At 37.8% G+C, this 19,164-nt stretch overlaps 1 protein-coding gene across 5 annotated transcripts in view; it reads left to right on the top strand.

The window, feature by feature from the left end:
- Positions 1-17,907, top strand: part of SH3TC1 (SH3 domain and tetratricopeptide repeats 1) — a 28,551-nt gene extending 10,644 nt beyond the window's left edge. For 2 of the 5 annotated variants that reach the window (XM_063401559.1, XM_063401560.1), the window contains 15 exons: positions 11-138; positions 2,564-2,669; positions 2,872-3,015; positions 3,702-3,876; positions 4,188-4,261; positions 5,076-5,271; positions 6,248-6,375; positions 8,475-8,516; positions 10,065-11,753; positions 12,119-12,299; positions 14,130-14,280; positions 15,445-15,567; positions 15,851-16,001; positions 16,868-17,064; positions 17,284-17,907. In XM_063401559.1, coding sequence (XP_063257629.1) covers positions 11-138; positions 2,564-2,669; positions 2,872-3,015; positions 3,702-3,876; positions 4,188-4,261; positions 5,076-5,271; positions 6,248-6,375; positions 8,475-8,516; positions 10,065-11,753; positions 12,119-12,299; positions 14,130-14,280; positions 15,445-15,567; positions 15,851-16,001; positions 16,868-17,064; positions 17,284-17,514 — 3,716 coding nt within the window. In that variant the 3' untranslated portion in view covers positions 17,515-17,907. Of the gene's footprint in view, positions 1-10; positions 139-2,563; positions 2,670-2,871; positions 3,016-3,493; positions 3,881-4,187; positions 4,262-5,075; positions 5,272-6,247; positions 6,376-8,474; positions 8,517-10,064; positions 11,754-12,118; positions 12,300-14,129; positions 14,281-15,444; positions 15,621-15,850; positions 16,002-16,867; positions 17,065-17,283 lie in introns of those variants that run through there. The other 3 variants (XR_010080924.1, XM_063401561.1, XM_063401562.1) reach the window with 3 other exon arrangements.
- Positions 17,908-19,164: the final 1,257 nt, after the last annotated feature.

Genomic DNA, 19,164 nt, shown 5'->3' with positions numbered 1-19,164 from the left:
CCTCCTCCAGATATCTCCTTGAAGTTAACAATGGTAAAAAGAAAGAGTGGATGTCCTGATCCTGGGCTCCAACGACAGCTCAGAGGGCAGCTCCGTCTTCTGGAAAATGACAGCAAGGAGGTGATGACTGTCTTCAGTGTAAGTCAATTGCTTGGAAATTGTTTTATTTATTCAGATAATACCCCTTGTGCTACTGAAATAGTCTGCAAGATATTTGTGTCCTATTTCCCACATGCTGGGTGCTTCAATTTAAGGGATCAGTTTCCTGTGGCCTGAAAACATTTAGGGGCTTTAGAAATACAGAATTATTGAAAAAGACTGGTACATCAAATTAACATAAAATAAATAAACCCACCTTAGTAAGTAATTGAATGAGTTTATTTTAAAATTTTTCTGCTTTCATTTATATCAAAGGAAATAATGGGGGTTTGATTTATTTTAATTTGCCCTTGTATTGACTCATCACTTCAGTTTCTAGACACTTGGGGTTATTTGGCATGCTAATTTCCTGGGAAGCTCACTGCTAACCCAAAGAGGAAGTCTGAAAGAGAATAGCCTAAGCACTGGACTTCCTAGGGATAAATGGCCATAACTATAAATAGCACACAATTGCTGGCCAAATTTTATTATTGTCTTTAATTTTTTTGTGTATGGAAAACCTGTCCTCTACAACCAATGATATTTACTTTGAATAAAGGTTAGTCTCCTCCTCCCTCTTGAAAAAAAATTGGAATGATACCATTTAACCTCTGGTGTGTCTATTTTTTTGTCTGTGCCATGGGTTCCAGCCTCCTTCCCTAGCAAACCAAACTGCTGAAATCTTAATTAGTTATGGTTTTGAATAATGCAGACACGTTTCTACCCCATTTCCCTTTGATGTGTTGTGACCACCCCACCACCAGGCTGCTGACTTTGTGACTGTGCAAACAGTCTGTGCTTCTGCTTCTCTGCTCGGGATTGTGTTTAGAGGGAGATGGGGGAAGGAAGATGGGATTGGGAGGCAAAGGAAGAGAGCAAACAAATAGAGTAGATTTGTGACCTTACTAGAACTGGAAAAGGCTTTGAAGGAAACAAGATTGATAATGCTAAGCTTCATTAGAATGTTATTTTGATATTCAGCAGTGCATGAAGCCCCTGAGGCTGACATAATTTAGCAAGTGTTGGCAATTTATTAATAGATTTCAGTCTCTCATTAATATGTAATCTAGTGAAGAAAGGTGCATGCAGAAGATCAAAGCAGTGATGAGACATGTCTGCTGAAGAGGCCTAGGTTGGACTTTTATATTTTAATGTGTTCAGATTGTGTGAATTGAAAATACAGATGTTAAACAGAATTAATTCAGAGATGTTTTAACATTGTGCTGTAACAGTCATAAAATCAGTGGATCAGCTCCACCTTACCCAGATTATTTAAAAAGTTTGAGGGACAATTTCCTCCCTGCTGCCTTGAGTTAGAATCAATTTCTTGATCAATTCCTTCAATTATTTCAAGCTGCATTTCAATTTTTATGTGATGGGACCAAGGGTACAGTAGCACCTTAGCTGTTAGCTTTACATTTGATTTATTCTTCGAGATAGTGATTCAGATACTTGTGCTTTGTATTTCCCTGAAAGGCAATAACCAGTATCACCGGGGAGCCCTGTTTTGAAGCTACAAACTGGAGTGCAACCACACTATATTACCCCTCTCTGTCTAGAATCCATCAAAATGTGTTTTATTTCACTTATTTGAGGTTTATGTAGTTGTTCCTTTAAGCATTTCTGGAATAACTTACTACTTACAATGATCATTGCTTATCTATGTTAAAAGTTGTAATTTAATGCTATTCTAGCAACGTGAACTAGTACAAATGAGGATAAAAGATCTTACTGCATGTTTAAAAGAAGAAAAATAATATTTCAGTAGATTTGTTTCAATCTAAAAAGAGTGAACTTGGAAATAATTATTCAATATCTCCTCTGGATAAAGACTGACAGTGCCAGAAGCAGGTTCAAAGTTGCATCAAAGGAGCTGAATTTTTGTTTGTGTACTGAGGGTAATTAATCTAAGTCAGGAGGTTGTAGACCCTAAAAATTTACAGTGATGAAGTGAGAAATTTCAAGTTAAAAAAACCCCAAACTAGCTCCTTTCCACTATTTAATATTAATGCCCACACATCTGGCAAAGGCCGTTACCAAGCTGTAAAACACTCTATGGGGAGGATATTCTTGGAAAGCACTACTGTGTGCTTGCCTGTATATATACATTTGACTATAGATAGACATTTCTGAACTAGACAAACTTTCAGTCTCAGTGTGGTCTTCATTTCCTCTGTAAATTTTAACCTCACTGCAATTGCTAAGCAAGAGTCAGATTAAAATTTGCCTCCCTGTATGTTGTAGGTGTATGTTAAAGAATAGACGTCTCATAAAAATAAAATCCTGGATTATTTTTTAATCCTTAATGCCTTACCAGTTTGCCTTAGCATTAGGCTAAAATAGGGATTTTAGCCTAAGTGTTACCTAGTGAGAAATTGTGCTTAAATCTGGTGTCATTGTAATTAAAGTATTTTTTCATTTTTAGGAGCTTTCTGCCAGACTCCTGTCAATTCATAGTGATCAAGATTTAATAGTGGTGACATTTAAAACTTTTGAAGAAATATGGAAGTTTCTAACTTACCACTCACTGGGTAAAGTTGTTTCACTATACAGTAGTTCAGTACACTAATTTGTATTCAATTGCGCGCAATTTCTGGGAACTTGACCGTAATTTTTTAATGTATATATTGTGCATTAAGTAATAATGGAATTGTTTCCAACATCTGAAGGTTCGTATTTTTGTGTAATACTGCAAAATGGCAAAGAAAACAAATTGAATTTTCTTTTTCCTAGGTTTTATAAATCATTGCATGGAGAATTTATTCCTAGACCAGTCTTTCTGGCTATATTCCCAAGAAGAGGAAGATACAGGCATTGATGTCTGTATAAATGAAAAATCATTAAATTTGATGTACAGAAGTCTGCTAGTACAGGAAGGTAAGCATGACTGTACATGCTAAGGCTAGGTTCAGGGAAGCATCTTTATTTAAAATCTCCAAATCAGGCATTAAGACCTATTCAAATACTTAATGAAGTTGAAGTTTAAATTTACTCACTCCAAATGCACATTGTAAAGAGAAAAGCGAGGAACAAAGACAGATTATATTCAGTGAGATCATGAAGGGATTGAGGAAATTCATGGGCAGCTGGTGCATAAATGGATACCAAAAGGATTAGGGAGCGATGTACATTCCAACTTGGTTAATATTATTGCACGTTCTGGAGATGGACAGGAGAGGGATTATAAACAGTGCCAGGCTCGTGTGCTGCTCCTAAACAGCATCACCTGCTGGTACTGCCAGAGACAGGGTGACAGGATAGGTGGATGATTTGTTTCTGCAGGAAACAAATAGGATAGAAATATGCAGAGTTGCAGCAGAGGGGCAGAGGGCTCTGTGCTTCATTATGACATCATCTCTGCTTCTTTTTTTTTTTTTTTTGACTGAAAGACACACAAGACAGAAATGGCGTAATTTCTGACAATCAGCAAGAAAATCCTTGACAAAGTTCAGATTTTCAGTTTCTAAGTTAATATTATTGATGCTTCTGAAGACAGTTTTAGGGCTTATATGACACTGAAAATATTACATAAAATGACATGTGCTCAACTGCTTTTGTTTTAGGATCTTTTTTTGTTTTATATCCTGATAAAACAATACAAAAGATGATGGTTACAGACAATGAAACAACTTATTTGGAGGCTGGGGCTTTCACTGAAGATGTAACAGGAGGATCTTTGGATAGTGGCATGCCCGTGTGGTCTAATGCTTCTCTGGAGCCATTGGAGCCTTTCCATCAGTAGGTACCTGACTCTACCTGCCCATTTCACACACATCTGATTCACATATTCTGCTCAGAGATGTCGCTGCCTGGGGGGGGAAAAACCAGTGTGACTCTGTTTGATTGGTTTTCCTGAAGTAGCATTACTTTTACTACTAATATCAATCAAAATGTCTGTCTGAAGTGTATGGGCAGTGCTGAAATTGAAAGCTAATTGTGGGAGGGACACATCAGTTTTCATGTGTATTTTAAATTGGACTGTTACTGTCACAAAATTTAGGGAAGTGTACTATACACTAACTTCACTTTCTTTTTTTTTTTGCTTTCAGGTGGTTTCTTAAAGGGTATTCTAATCCTGTTGACTTTTCATATAAAAATGAATCTAAATCCATCAAAAAAGTTGGTAAGAAACTTCAATCAAACATCAGTGTTAGAACAACCCAAATTTACTCTATGTTTTTGCTAGAACAGACTCTAAAAAGTTCAATAACTTTTTGTCCATTGTATTAGAGTGGGGAAACAGCTTTCACAATTAGTTTGCAGTAAAATTATTGAGACTGTAAATTTGTCTAAGATTAAACTGTGAAGAGTCAAACTGTAAAGTCTTGTGTTTCCCCTTTTTCCTCCTAAATACTACACAAGGTAATAAAGAGTAATTGAGTTGAGGATGCCTCAAAAATGCACCAATGTAATTGTGGATCTTTCACATGTGCTGCATTATCTCATACTGCCAGAGAAATAAAACTTATGCAGATAGTTTGAGTTTAGAGAGCAAATACGGTTTATTTTCTTCCATGATGTCAGTTTTAATACTGCACTGACTAGTATATACCCATATTTATCTGATAGGAATTGTTTTAATTCGTTCAAGTTCTTTACTCTGTCCCAAGTTCAGAGCCCTTTATAAGAGAGAAAGTAAGAACTTAAAATATTTCTTTTTGCTGCTCCATGATGAAATCTGATAGAATTGTGAGAACATCTTAGGCTTTGCTCTCTAACAGCTAGGAAATGGGGATTTTATGCTATTTACAGATTTAATCATCAAACCAAACCAATGAGGTTTGGATGCTTTAAATCTTGTCATAGCAGATCTTCAACTCACAGGTTCCAGGAATGTCTTTTGCTAAATACATTCTGCTGAGTTGCTATTCTATTGAGTGTATTTCTATTGTTAAATGATTTAATCTGCAAATATTATTTATCTCCTTTTTACAAAGCAATGGGATCCTGTCTAGCTGTGATGAATTATGAAAATATTGTGTCAGAAGAGCTGAGTTTCCAGGAAGGGGACAAAATTGAGATTCTTGGCTACTTCATTGAATGCATGGAATGGTTTCTTGGAAGACACCTATTTACAGGCCAAATAGGTTTTGTAAAGACAAGTCATGTTAAACTGGACTTACCTAGAAATAAGTGAGTGATCCATATTTATATTTCATAAGCAAACAGGACCTAGTCTCCTAGTCTCAGCTTTAAAATGCTGAACACTAAATTGAGGGTGTGTGTGTGGGGTTTGGTGGGGGTTTTGTTTGGAGGGGTGGGGGTTTTGTGTTTTGGGCTTTTTTTGAGTTTTTTATTTGGTTGGTTTTGGTGGGTTTTTTTTGTTGTTGTTTTAATGTGAATGTCATAGCATGTATCAGTCAAAACTGCAAAGAAATTGAAATATGAAGTCTGCTTAAATGTTGAAAAATATTATTAGTCTGTAGCTGAGTTTCCTCCTGGGAAAAGTGATTGCTGGACTTATTAAATTGGTTCAGTTTCTATTCTTTGGCTCACAAGATGCAAGCAGCTTTACCCTTGCAGAAGGTTCCCTTGCTGGTCTCTCAAGATCTATCTTAAAGCATCCAAGTTCTGTTTTTTTTTCTAGTACCCTCAGTTATATGCCTTAACTTGCTTCTAATGGGACCTTTGCAAATAGTTGCTAATAAGGCAGACTGAAATCTCTAAATAGGTGTATTTCATCATGCATTGGCACCATGTAAATAGGCTGCTCTTCTTAATATGCCTGAACTGTTGGCATGCTGAAACAAGAAGTTCTTAAATGCTGCTTGCAGGTCCATTTCATATGTAACTTAAAGCTTATATTAGAAAATGGATACCATAAAGTCCTTCAAGACTCATGCATCTAATAAATACTCTCATAGCATGCTGTACAATGACACTGACATAAAGATTACTCTGATATGACAGAAACTGTGAGCTGTGAGCTTCGTTGCTATCAATTTATGTGTCTTTTATAACTTGACTGAAACTAATTTTGAATACAGCACAACCTATAATGTAAAGATTGTATTAGTTTCTCTAACAAGTTCATATTTGACTGATGCAGTGAGCTCCCAAAGAAAAATCTGCTTTCAGGCACCTTTAAATTTACTCCTTTTCTTGCTAGACCACAAGATGTGGATTTTCTTGAAGCAGAAGAGCTATCCTTTTTTTCAAAAGAAAAAAATTTGGAAGAAGTAGTACATTTGCTGAAACAAACCTCCATCACAGATGTTTGCTCTGTGTACAGAATAGGTAAGTATGAGATTTTACTTCTTTGTACTGCACATAGATACATGTGTAGTTCCTATACTCCTGTTATAAAATTATTTACAATGACATCCCAGCATTTACACCTATTTTGAACCATCTTGGTATTCACTGGGATTGTTGATATGGCATGTAAAAATCCTTTATATTGTCTTTTCTGTTTTTCTGCTCTTTCAAGATTTTCCCAGCAGAGGATTTGTAAGTCTTTTTTTTTTTTTCTGAGTGAATTTAAACAACAGGCTTTTAAACACTTTCTTACTGAGCTGCACAGATCTCCAAGCTTTTACATGACTGAATTATAAGTTATAATGTCACATGGCTGCATTATAAAAAGCAGCATGTTCACCCAAACACTGCTGGCTTTTCATCTTGGGAAAGGTAGCACAGCATAGTTACTGACAGCTAATGCAAACACACACCTCTTCATGCTTGATTTAATTTTCAAAGGTATAGAAAAGTAGCAAAATCTAGCCATAGAAACATCATCTCTGATACAGCTGTTATTTCCCTGTGCTGTGCATAAGCAGTTGGGGTAACTGGGGTTTCACCTTTGTCCTCTTACTGTAAGGCAGGGTGATGTAACACTTGCTGAACTGAAGAGAGGCAGTGATTTCTTATTCTGCCACAGGCTGTTGGTGATGCACATGCTTGTCCAATATCTAACACACTTTTATCTCCATTGGTGCCATCTTGAGAGACAGGCCAGTAGGCTCCAGGCTGAAAGGAGCTGCTGTGTAAGTTGGAGTTGGTTTAATTCTGCAAATCAGAGCCTGTGTGAGTGTGAACAATAACCAGGGCATGTCACACCTTCCATGTCCACTTCTCACCTGTGCTCTAATGAAAAGCCTGGGAACAAAATCTCAAACCATTAAGGTACTAAAGCATGTCATGGGCTTAATGGCCATACTGCTATTTTTGCTGTTGTGCATTTTTCACTACCTCTCCTCCCTACTCTTTGTAAGTACCACCTTCTTTTGCAATTTCCCCAGCTCATAGTACCATCTTTACCACTTTTCTCCTAAACAGCTCAATTGATTCTCATAACTCAACTTATCCACAGCAAGCATTTTCAATATGCACTCGGTACTTTGTTGTGTGATCTGCTTAATGGATTTTCAATTCCTCCATCTACTGAGAAGTATTTACTTATGAGCACTTCCCTGATTAGATATTTAGAGCATTAAGTTACAACTACTGTAAACATCTGTGGCTTTCATCCACCAAAGTCAGGAAAGCATTTATAAAAAGGAGATCCAGAAGTAAACAGTCAGTGAGAGGTCATTCTCAAAGGCTAGGAAAGTAGCTTTCCACCAGCTTAAATAGAGCTTAAATAGGTCTGTGAGCCTCTGTTTTTGTACGTATCCATCATATCCTCAGAACCACTTGTATTGCAGCGTGGGCATAAAAGACAGAGAAAATATTCCTGAAATGCAGCATGACAACTGAAATGCCTTGAGAAATATTTGCTATGCAAAATAATAATTTTTAAATGCTCTGCAGATGTGCTATGTTTAAATGTAAAGCTAGATCTATGGCTACGTCTGCAGAATTAAGATAAATCTTTTAAAATAAGAGTGAATGTTTTCACCCACCTGCTTTTGGAATGGCTACAAAAGTCTGACACTTATCTACACAAACAACCCTAAAAAACTTCCCTTCACACCTCTCCCCCCGACTATCCCGAGAGTGACACTAAAAATATTGAGGGTTCCTTGCTCTCTCGTTTTATGAGTGGGTTGTGGACACTGGTCATACCTTTGCTGTCCACTTGTCTTTTAATACTGCAGAAATGCCTCCTCCTACAGGACAGGCTGGCTTTAATTCTGACTGTGAGACGCTCCCCACCTTACTGAGCAGAGGTAGCTGCTTGATGATAGCCATGTAGAAGCAGTGAATTGTGTCAGCAGGAGGGTAAATCCCTGTTAGCTTTGGGTCAGACTTAGAATATTTATTTTCTTCTGAATTTCCAGGGTGTATCAAATTCTTCTGACATAAAGAATTATCAGCTAAATATAGCCTTATTTTAAGAGACTTAAATCTGAGAAGTAACCAAGATACTATAGCTAATTTTTTCTTTCTTACAGATGAATTAGAAGAACCTGAATTTCAGAAGATTCATGAATGTGGTAATACTTCCTACACATATAATTTTTACATAAAATTAATGAGGCTTTTGATATTTTTGGTGTTTTTGCCAGCTATTTTCCTTCTAATGTCTCTTCACATGCTAATTTCCTTCTCTCATTGTTTGCTTTCTGAGATTTTGCTTTAACCCCTTCTTACCAGGTTTTCTGTAAGACATTGTGGGTTTTCACTGATATCAAATGTCTTTCTTGGGGCTTGCTATGCAGCTGCAAATTGTATGACTTACTTTCACTGGTGACACACATGCACCACTTCCCTGCCCCTCCACATTGTTTATCAAGGCAAAATACTGCTTATGGGGCACCTGACAACTGCTGAGTTTGAATTCCTGCAGATTTTTCTGTCTACTAGAAAACTTTGTCCCAGAAATAGATTTTCCAAAGGAGACATTTTGTTGAGGATGCAAAATTATTTCCCTTTGGCATTTTGTTGCTAAGCTGTCACTGTCATTACTCATATTGTACTACATTTTCCTAAACAACAATTTTTATATTTATGATTCTGCTGTGGTTTCAGAAATGAGATTCTAAGGGAGATGAGCTCTAAATCTGTGACCTCAACAAGCTCCTGTTGATCTGCAGCTGTAAAGTTAAGAACTGGCTATGACTGTACACTCCATGCCTAATCCCTGCCCTATTAACTGGGCTGGAATACAGTGGGAGGACTAAGAATTGATGGCATATCTGTCTCTATTATATTTGCAAGGCAACCAGCATTGTCACTAGGAGAATTTGCATCAATGGCCACATCAGTTGCCACAAATTGGTAATTTTGAAAGATAATCTGTGCCAGCAAAGAATCAGGGTGACATTTGATTGATAGAAGAAGCCCTATTACACAATACACATGCCTGGCTGCCCAGGACAGGAGAACAGAACCTTTGCAGGCACTCCCAAGCACCCATCTGAGACTTCACCAGCTCAGAGAGCACAGTCCTCCCTGCCCTGGCTGACCTGCCTTAACATGCTATCAGGACATAGGCATACCCTCACTCTACCTGAACACTTGAAATCCCATTTCCCTCACAGCATCCATGCCCTGACCCTGGGCCCTTTATCCAGGCTCCTCACCTTGGATCTTCCTGGATTTCCTTCTGCTTACCAGCTAGTCCAAATTGTATTTCTTTGGCAGGTCTCTTGTTCATGTACTCATGGAGAGAACAGAGCATATACACTGATTTTGAGTATACACAGACAAAAGGCAGTTTGAATTAATGCTGGAATTCATTTGGATTGATGTTGGATCAGGCTCAGGGCCTGGCTAGACCAATGAACTGATCACTAACCTGCTTACATGTGGCAAGTTCTGTTTATTCCCCCTCCTCCAGCCTCCCACATTTCTTCATCCTCCTTGCTATCTTTTTACACCTTTGGCTTGTCTCTTAGACATACTGTGAAAAAATCATGGTATGTTTACATAATGTCTTTGTAATAGCATCTTCACTGACAAATGTTTTAGCTGTTCTATCAAAGGTCTTTGTGTGCATGCATACAGGAAGTTGTGTTCTCTAATTTATTTTTGAATTTCAGAAATTCCACACCCACCTTCTAGCCCAGGATCCACTACCAAGAATGGCAAGATAGAAGAATTGCTGAAGAATTGCTTCAAAAATTTGGAGGCCACTCAAGCTGAAGAGCCAACTGCTGAAGGGAAGGAATCTGGTGGCTCTTCAAAGACTGAAACATTTCCTCTACCTGAAGGGCCTTCTTTCCACATATGTCAAGAAGATGTTCAAGCATCTGACATCTTTGAGCCATTGTTACTCTTCTTAAATAGGAAAGAATATGAGAGCAGCTTCAAAAGCCTGTATGATTTCTCTTACTCGTTTACCAATAGCATGTTTCATGGATTTTCAGAAGAAGAAGAACTGGTTGGTTTTTTAAGATTAGCAAGGGAAGCAGCAAAGAAAGCAGGTCTGTCCTGGGCATTGGCAAGGCTGTGCTTTCTCTTAGGCAGGCTCAGTGTCAAAAAGCTGAAGTTTTCCCAAGCTCGGGTGTATTTTGAGGAAGCATTGAGAGCTGTAGCTGGAGGGTTTAGTGATTTGTACTTCGTGATTGCTCTTTATACAAATCTAACAGTCATCTACTTGACCCAGAAGAACAGAGAAAAGTGTACTCATATTTTTGACAAGGCTGCATCTCTTCTCATGGGAATTCCCAACTACATTTGCAGTGCTGACCTGGAGTCAGACATACTGAAGTATGCTCTGAAGAGGACAATTTTGAGCCAGAACAAACATGCGGAGGCAAGGGCATGCTTTCTGCTGGCAAAGCATTACAGTGCACGCAAACAACATCAAGAGGCACTGCCATTCTTGGAAAGATTTCAGCTTTTGCTCAATGAGCTGGGTTTACAAAACAGTTTATCCAACAACTGTTACTTCAAACTGGCAGAGTCCTACCATGAAAAATGTTTGCCACACATTGTATTAAGTTGCATAAAGGTTACCTCTCCCCAGAGCTCCAGTACCTTAATGGATTCCCTGAAAAGGATTGATTTAGTCATCAAAAATTCTCCCAAACTATATGGCCTGAGAAAACTCAGACAAATATTCCCATCCCAAATTGCACCTTACCTCATACAAGCACTTTCTTCTGTGTTTACTGCTGAGGAGGAAGGACTGTGCAGCACTATCTATCTGAGCTTAGCAAAGCTGTACAGCCACCACAAACAGTATGGAAAAGCCATTGCTTACATGATGAAAACACTGGACTCTGCTTCTGCAAAGCCAGAGGAAATGATAAACTATTTAGTTTCACTTGCTTGGCTTTACATTCTTCACAAGCAGTATGATGTGGCTTTAGCCATTTTAAATGCTGTTGTAGGCTCTGCACGGAGCAGTCCTCAGCAGCTTGGCATTGCCTATAACATGCGTGCCATTGCTTTGAAAAGGACAAACAGCACAAAAGAAGCTGCTGAGAGCTACTACAAAGCACTCAGCCTTTCAGAAGAGACTGGGATGACCCATAACCAAGCCATAGCCCTGGCTAATTTTGGGGCACTCTGCCTGCATGCGGCAGCCAGAAAGCTGGCAGAACATTATTTTATCAGGGCAGTGAAGCTATTCTCCAAGCTTCCAGTTATGGACTGTGGTCAAGACTTTATCCAAGTCCTCCTTCGGCTGGGTTGTTATTATGTTGGTGGAACTAAAAGAGAGAAAGGAAGGTTTTACTATGAATGGGCTTTTTTAGTTGCAATGGAGACAAATCATCTGGAGAGTAAGTATATCTTTTATAAGTTACAAAATGTACTCCGTTTGGGAATGTTATTTATATAGGTATGTTAGATCTGCATTTAGGAGATGCATGTCTTACTTTGATATTCTTCCCACTGTGCTTGAGACAGCTTATGCAGGTAAGGTGACTCTGTTACTATTTTATTTTGGAAATGAAGTTTGAAGTAACCTCTAGCCTTTGTTAATTTGGGGATGAATGAAATGGCAATGGGATATTCTTGTTATGATTTCAATATTTTTCATTGTCTGTGTTGTAATTTGTGAAACAGTGAAAATGAATAATTTTAAAATTAATTAACTTTCATTTTAAAACAGATTCATGTTTGTATTTCCAATCTATTCTCCTAGGTCAGCTACAAGCAATTAAACTGCTGTGTCAGTTCTACAGTACAGTTGCTCCCAATGAGACTCAGTGTGTCATCTACAATGAGTATCAACTGTCTTTGGCCAGAAAGATGTCCAACAAAGTTCTGGAGGGACAAATTTTGGAAACCATTAGTCAGCTCTATTTGTCTTTAGGAACAGAAAGGTAAGATATGCTGAATGACTTTTTTTCATTCTGATTTTAGCTTTTCCATCCTGCAAAGGATCTCAATTTGTGTAAAAGCTGAGTATGACTGATTTTTTTTTTTCTCTCTCTGCTTTGGTAATATACTTTATCAGAATTGAAAAGTCCAGTGCTAATGGAGAATTTTCTTGTTTCTTTTTAAGTAACTATAATCTCTCAAGGGAGACAAGATGTTCTGCAGGGATTAGCACCACTTGAAAAACCAATTTATTTTTAAAATCTAAGTAAATGCATTTAAAACCTATTATATGTTATGCAGCTCTTGATGACTGCTCTATCATGTGATTTATTTTCAATGATTTTTGCAAGACCTTTTCTTTAATGTCACCAAAGGACATATTCCAAACAGGTCAGGCATTAAATTGTCTCTATGTAAGTTTCTCTTCGAGGAAAGGCTTTTATCGAAACTTACATGAGTACAAAGCTGATGTGCAAACCTGCATAGTTTTACTCTTCTGCGATTTCTATATTGCTCTTATTTTCGAAATACCATTTTTTTTTCTCTGATCTAATTGAAATAACAAACTGTGCAAGTTGTATTATAGCAGCCAGTGCTGAGGAAACGTAGTTTTCTCTAAGAATGTTTGAAGTGGTTTTTTAAAGCTGCTTTGTATAATTTTTTTTTCTTGCTGTACTTCAAGGAGTTACCTTTGATTCAGATATTTTCAAGCTTGCCTCAGTAAGGATGCAAAAAGTATTCTCAGTCACGGCAATAGATCAGATGCCTGTTTTAGCTTTAAGTGGCTGTACTCTGAGCATCTAATGTGCTTAGAAGGTCACCCAATTTCTTTTGTTTGTTAGGGTTTTTAATGATAATAGTTGGTGACCATCCTTTGGAGACACTGAAGACAAAGGAATTGGTTAGGATTTCAAGCTGCTTGGAATTTGCAGAAAGTCTTCACTAGCTGGAGAAGCTGCTGCTTTGTGTGCCTGTAGTACATGGAGTCTGTGTATCCCAGGAGCCTGGCTCCCAGATGTTGACTATATAACCTTAGCATGCCACCAGATAATAGCACAAACCCCACATGGTCTTAGAGCACAGTATCCCAGTATTCTTTATGTTATCTGTCCTGAGTAACGAGGAAACTCAGCTCTTCAGACACCATAACTGTGCAGGTCACGTTATATTTTAATATGTTTGTGTCTTGGGTCAAGGTGATGGGAGCCTAGCACAAGATGGAGAAAGATTTAAGACATCTGGGGTTTCTATGTCTGGTATAAAGCACCATATATCAATAAATCTGGTCATTTAAGTGCTTCTAGAACTGATCATGACTTCCCATTCTCCTCTGCCCTACCACTCTCCTCCCTGTCTCCTGTTTTTTCAACAATTTTGTATCAGTTTGAATTACACTTAAGTCAGATGTATAGATGATTAAAAAAAAAAAGGTGATTTCTTTGACATTTTTAGGAAAAATCCATAAATGATGGAAGAGTTAAAGATGAAGATTGACTTTCCTACTTCTCACAGGCTTGAGGTAGAGGAAAGACACATATAAACCATCTTGAAATAATATAAAATATAGCAGGAAAAATATATGAGCAACATATTAATATATATCTATATATATAATATATTTATATAATAGGTAAAAATCTAACAGGAAATATAGATGGAACAAAAGAAGAGGAAAAGAGTTCTTTAGTTACTAGTGGAATATAGCTGAGAAATTATAATTGTGCCCTAAATAGGGGAAGCAGAATGTCTTTTATAGTAACATTTTTGCTGTGAAGAAAACCATTTGCAATTCCGAAGAACCCTTCTGTGAGTAGCACTTTTCCCTGTTTCAGAGCTTACAGGTCAGCTCTGGAATATACCAAAAGAAGCCTTGGAATATTTATAGATCTCCAGAAAAAAGAGAAGGAGGCATATGCTTGGCTCCAGGCAGGAAAGATATACTATGTTCTGAGGCAGAATGAGCTTGTGGATCTTTATATTCAGGTATGTTGTCAACCCTTACAGGCATGCACATGGTATATCAGTGCTGTGCAGGTGGCATGGCAAGAGCAAGTAATTAGATATAAAAATTCCATACTTTTATCCAGTGGATGGTCTGATCATTCAGTGACACCATTCATGTCATTGAATGGCTCAGTACATGAAGGGAAAGTCTCAGTATTTTCCTTTGAGGATCCATTTTAATCTGTTGCTTGATTCTGGAAGGATTTGGGGCAGTGACCTTTCTTAGTTCCTGTTAATTCTGTGTGTTTTTTCAACACCATTTACCAGCTCTGCAGCACCACAGCAATTCTATGACACCAGCATGCTACATGCTGGTGGGTAACCGAGAATAATCACCTTAGCATGCTGGCTTGTGGGCCAGATTCCCAGGAAAACAGACTAGCTTCTGCAGGAAGCATTTCCAAAGCATCTGAATCTTTCCTTCTGTGGCCATGCCTAGTATGACACAGAGCCAGCTGGAGCTGCTGTTGTATTTCCACCTGAGACAGCAGAGGCACGTGTCTTGCACACATCTGTGCTCAAGTAGAAGGAGGGACTTCTATTAACTGAATGCAATTTGAAAACTACAGAAGACAAAGACAGCTTTCAAGATTCACAGTAACGATTCTTAAGCTTTCCTTATGTAAAAGGCACATTTTCATTACCATCAATAACTGAGGAGCCTGGTATCCTTGCTTTGCATGCTGTCTTTCATTAGATCCTTTTTGCTAACAAGACGTGTATGTATCCATGAGAATAGAATTGTAGACCTGAATTTTTTTTTACAGAAATGAGTTTACAGGCTTTTAAGTCTGCAGCTAGCAATATCTAACTTGCAGTTGGAATTTCTTTCTGTGATATGTTTGATATAGTTCAAATTTACTATGTGGCAGCTATCAAATACACTGTTGTTTTTAGAATACCATGTGCTGACAAAGATAGCAAAATACTACAGCCAGAAAAAGGAAACCAGGGTTTTGTTTCTTCTTCAGCACCTGCCACTGGCTTGTTCAAAGACAGGGTACCAAAAAGAGCATGTTCACAGCAAATATAGCTGTTCTCATCATTCTAACAAGAGAGATAATAAAAAGATCTTTCTTTAATTGCTAATACTTACGATTTTTTAACCATGGAGTAAATAAGATTTAATTTCTTTCTTTTCAGGTTGCTCAGGATGCTGCTCTTTGCACAGGAGATCCAAACTTAGGAATGGAATTGTTTGAAGCTGCTGGAGACATATTTTTCAATGGTACTTGGGAAAAGGAGAAAGCAGTGACTTTCTACAGGGTTTGTGCAGTTTTTCTGCTGCATTGATAGTTATGTACCTCCCACCATAGCAGGTATTCTACAAAATGCTGAACCTCTCAGCAACTGTTTATAACCCATTGCAGATGCATACTTGTCATGGTGTTAGTTGATATCACCTGCTTCAAATCCACTTCTGGTTGCAAGAACTATTCTAAGCAAAGAGCAAAATGAAATCAGAAATTACCTCATTTGTTATAAATGGGAGTCTGTCAGTGCATATCTTGGGGTCCAGCCATACTGAAGCTGATGTTGTGTATTTCAGGACAGGGCTCTCCCACTTGCTGTTCAAACTGGCAACCAAACCACTGAACTCAGATTATGCAATAAACTGGTGGAACTGCTGATGAATCTGAAGGCTTATGAGGAGAGTCTGGAATATGCGAGAGTAGCTCTTGCCCTCAGTGTAAATTTAGGTAAGAATAATTTCCATTATATATGAGTGATACCTCTAAAAATGCAACAGAACTCTAAATTTAAAGGTTTTTTCCCTTGCATTCAATAATTTCTTGCCAGGATTTCATAACACTACTATAATTCCTATTGTTTGCTCCATTCAAGAATAAGCAATTTATTGCTTCCTCTTCTAACTTAGGATCAAATGGAAAACCTTTGGTAGAGCACAGACTCAGTCCTGGAATTTTAGGTCAAAACTGAGTGTGCTTCTAAGAGCTAAGATACAAACTCATGAATAATATAGTCCTAAGAGGCTTTCGAGTGTCATATACTTTCAAATTTGCCCATTACTCTGATTGTGAACCAACATAAGATGAAAAAATCAAAAATGATAAGTCTTGATTCAAGATTACTATTCTTCAAGTTTGGGAGCTGTTCAACTGATTAAGAACCTTCTTAATGCTCTGTACAAGCAGACAGGTCATTTTGATCAGTCTGAAAATAATCTTTTTTCATAAATTTTCATGTAAAACATATATTGGGATGGGTAAGGGAGTCTTTATTCCCATTAGCTTTCTTTCATTTCTTTCATCATAATCTGTATTCTTTGTAAGTATGCACAATGTGTGTATATTTTAATGTATGCGAGAGAGATGAATGTAGTTATTTCTTAAAATCCCAGACACTGTCAAATCCTATGGGTGGAAATTCAGAAATTCCAAAGGATTTTTCTTGAAGGGCAAGTTTTGACCATGTATCTCTTAACCAAACATGCTTTTATTCAACAAAAGTTCAGCAAATTCAGTACAGATTTCTTTTTAAAGTAGCACATATTTGAGTGCTTTGTCTCTTTGTTTTTATCCTAACTCATATGTTTTCTTATTAGGAAATCAGCTAAATGAAAGAATAGCTTACCACCGCCTGGCAGCCATCCATCACCATTTGGGTCTCTGTGAACTAGCTGAACACTTCTATTTAAAGGCCTTGTCCCTCTGTTCCTCTCCTCTGGAGTTTGAGGAGGAAACACTCTATTATGTCAAGGTGTACTCCATCTTAGGAGATATTATATTCTATGACCTTAAGGTAAGAAATTTTAATAAAATCTGTAGTAATTTTTAAAACTGAATAATATTTCATAGAATCAGATTTTGCCATTTTCTGGGTTTGTGTGTTTGGAATGTAAACAGTAAAGTGGGAAACCTCAAAAGCTCAGACTCTATATTATTCTTGTTAGATTCTCACAAACCTGAGCTCTGCAGTCATCTTGCACTGGTTGTTCTATCTTTGAGCCTCTTCTTTCAGGACCCCTTTGATGCAGCTGGCTATTACCACTTGGCACTTGCTGCTGCCATGGACCTGGGCAACAAAAAAGCTCAACTGAAGATTTACACCAGACTTGCTGTGATCTACCATAACTTCCTCGTGGATCGAGAAATGTCTCTCTTCTTCTACCAAAAGGCAAGAACCTTTGCAACAGAGCTGAATGTAAGGAGAATAAATTTGGCTCCTGATCAGTGTTACAAGAGTTCATAAGCATTTTGGAAAACTCTGCCTAACTACTGCAGAAGTACCTAAGGAAATACTGGACTGGCTTTGTAGGAGGATGCAGACTGCATTCAATGACTCATTATATGTGTGCTGTAAGGTGGAGCTCCACATCCACAAATAAATTACCAGTTTATATGACAGTAAACTATATTTCATTGTCTTTACAACACAAAGATTTGTACTTGTTTAATGCATAGATGAAATGAAAAATATTTAATAAAGTGTTACAGAACAAAAACCACTCAATATGAAATGTGGCTTCCTTGACTGACCTAGCTTTATTACTTTACTTGACAACAATAAAATCCATCTGCACAAGCATGTAACATAGGCTTAAAAACCGCATTGAGACAGCAGCCAAGACACCACTCCTCATTTTCTGTTAAATAAATCTATTGAAAAACTTACGGGCAATACGAATTTTTTACCCCCTTAAAAAAATAAGTACAAACATACAGTAAGGAAAAAACCTTGTTTATATAAATTAGAGCTCTAATATTATGTCAGTAGTAATTTCTGGAGTTAATATGGTACAGTGAAGGAATTACAATGAAATCCTGAAATTGGAGAACAAAGGCTAACAAACGCTGTGGCAAGGAGATAGGAGGAAAAACAGTTTGACTGAAAAACTGAGAAAATTTGGAAAAGGAGTGATTCCAACCAAATGGGCTGAGATAAATGAGGGGCAGTGAAAGGGACCAAAACATGCCCAAATGACTCCAATTCAAATCCTGAAGTCAGGGAAGAAATGTAAATAAAGAGAGAGGAGAAGAATTGGAAGAAATGTAATCTTCAAATCAAACAGGGGCAAAACTTTGAAATCAAGCAAAAACAATAAAAGTGAATGGGATGACAAGAAGTGCAGGGAAAGGGACCAAAGCTTGCCCAATGAATCTTCATTGAAATCACAAGATTTCATTCCCTTTCCTGAAGGGAATTTTTTCCTGTTTTCATAAAAACCCTTCAACCACTGCATGTTCTGTCTGTGTGTAACGGAGGTCTGTGTGGTCTGTTGCATACAGTATTCACTTTGATGTAATAGATATAAGGGCTGTGTATCCCGGTTTTGGACCTCTGGCTCTTTTTGAGAAGTGTAACCCTCTCCTCGCTGGTTTTTCCTGCACCCTGAACCTCTAATTTCCTCTGAACCCTCCAAGTTTCGCGGGCCCAGCCCCATGGTTTCGCTGCCGGGCGTCTCTGGCCGCGGGGTGGCAGTGTCTATCCTCGCATCAGTGTTTTTCAGCTCCCCAGGCTGACAAAGCACTTCGGGAACCTTGAAAAGCATCCCACTTTCTCCATTACCCTCCCCGTCCAGGTAAGATTTCTTAGAATAAAAAAAAAAAATAATAATAATAAAAAAAACAACCAAAAAAACCACCCTAACAACCTCATGACCCATTTAAATAAAACCTCTAGAAACGGAAGAGCTAAAACTCTTTGAGAGCCTTTACCAGGACAAGCAAACCAGAGCTTTCACAAGTCAGCATCGATTGCAAAGAAAATACACACTAAGAAAGCAAAAGAGCCTTTGCAGAGAGTAAAAAGAATTGAAGATAATCATTCTAAGCTACTTTGAAATACCTTTAACTGACTTATCCACAAAGAATCTAGAGAAAGTTGGCTGCTCTGGGGTAC

The sequence above is a fragment of the Prinia subflava genome, chromosome 7 (genome assembly GCF_021018805.1).
Source record: "Prinia subflava isolate CZ2003 ecotype Zambia chromosome 7, Cam_Psub_1.2, whole genome shotgun sequence".
In the NCBI taxonomy this organism is placed as follows: Eukaryota; Metazoa; Chordata; class Aves; order Passeriformes; family Cisticolidae; genus Prinia; species Prinia subflava.
Note: the sequence above shows the minus strand (reverse complement) of the source record. Positions and strands in the feature narration are given on the sequence as shown.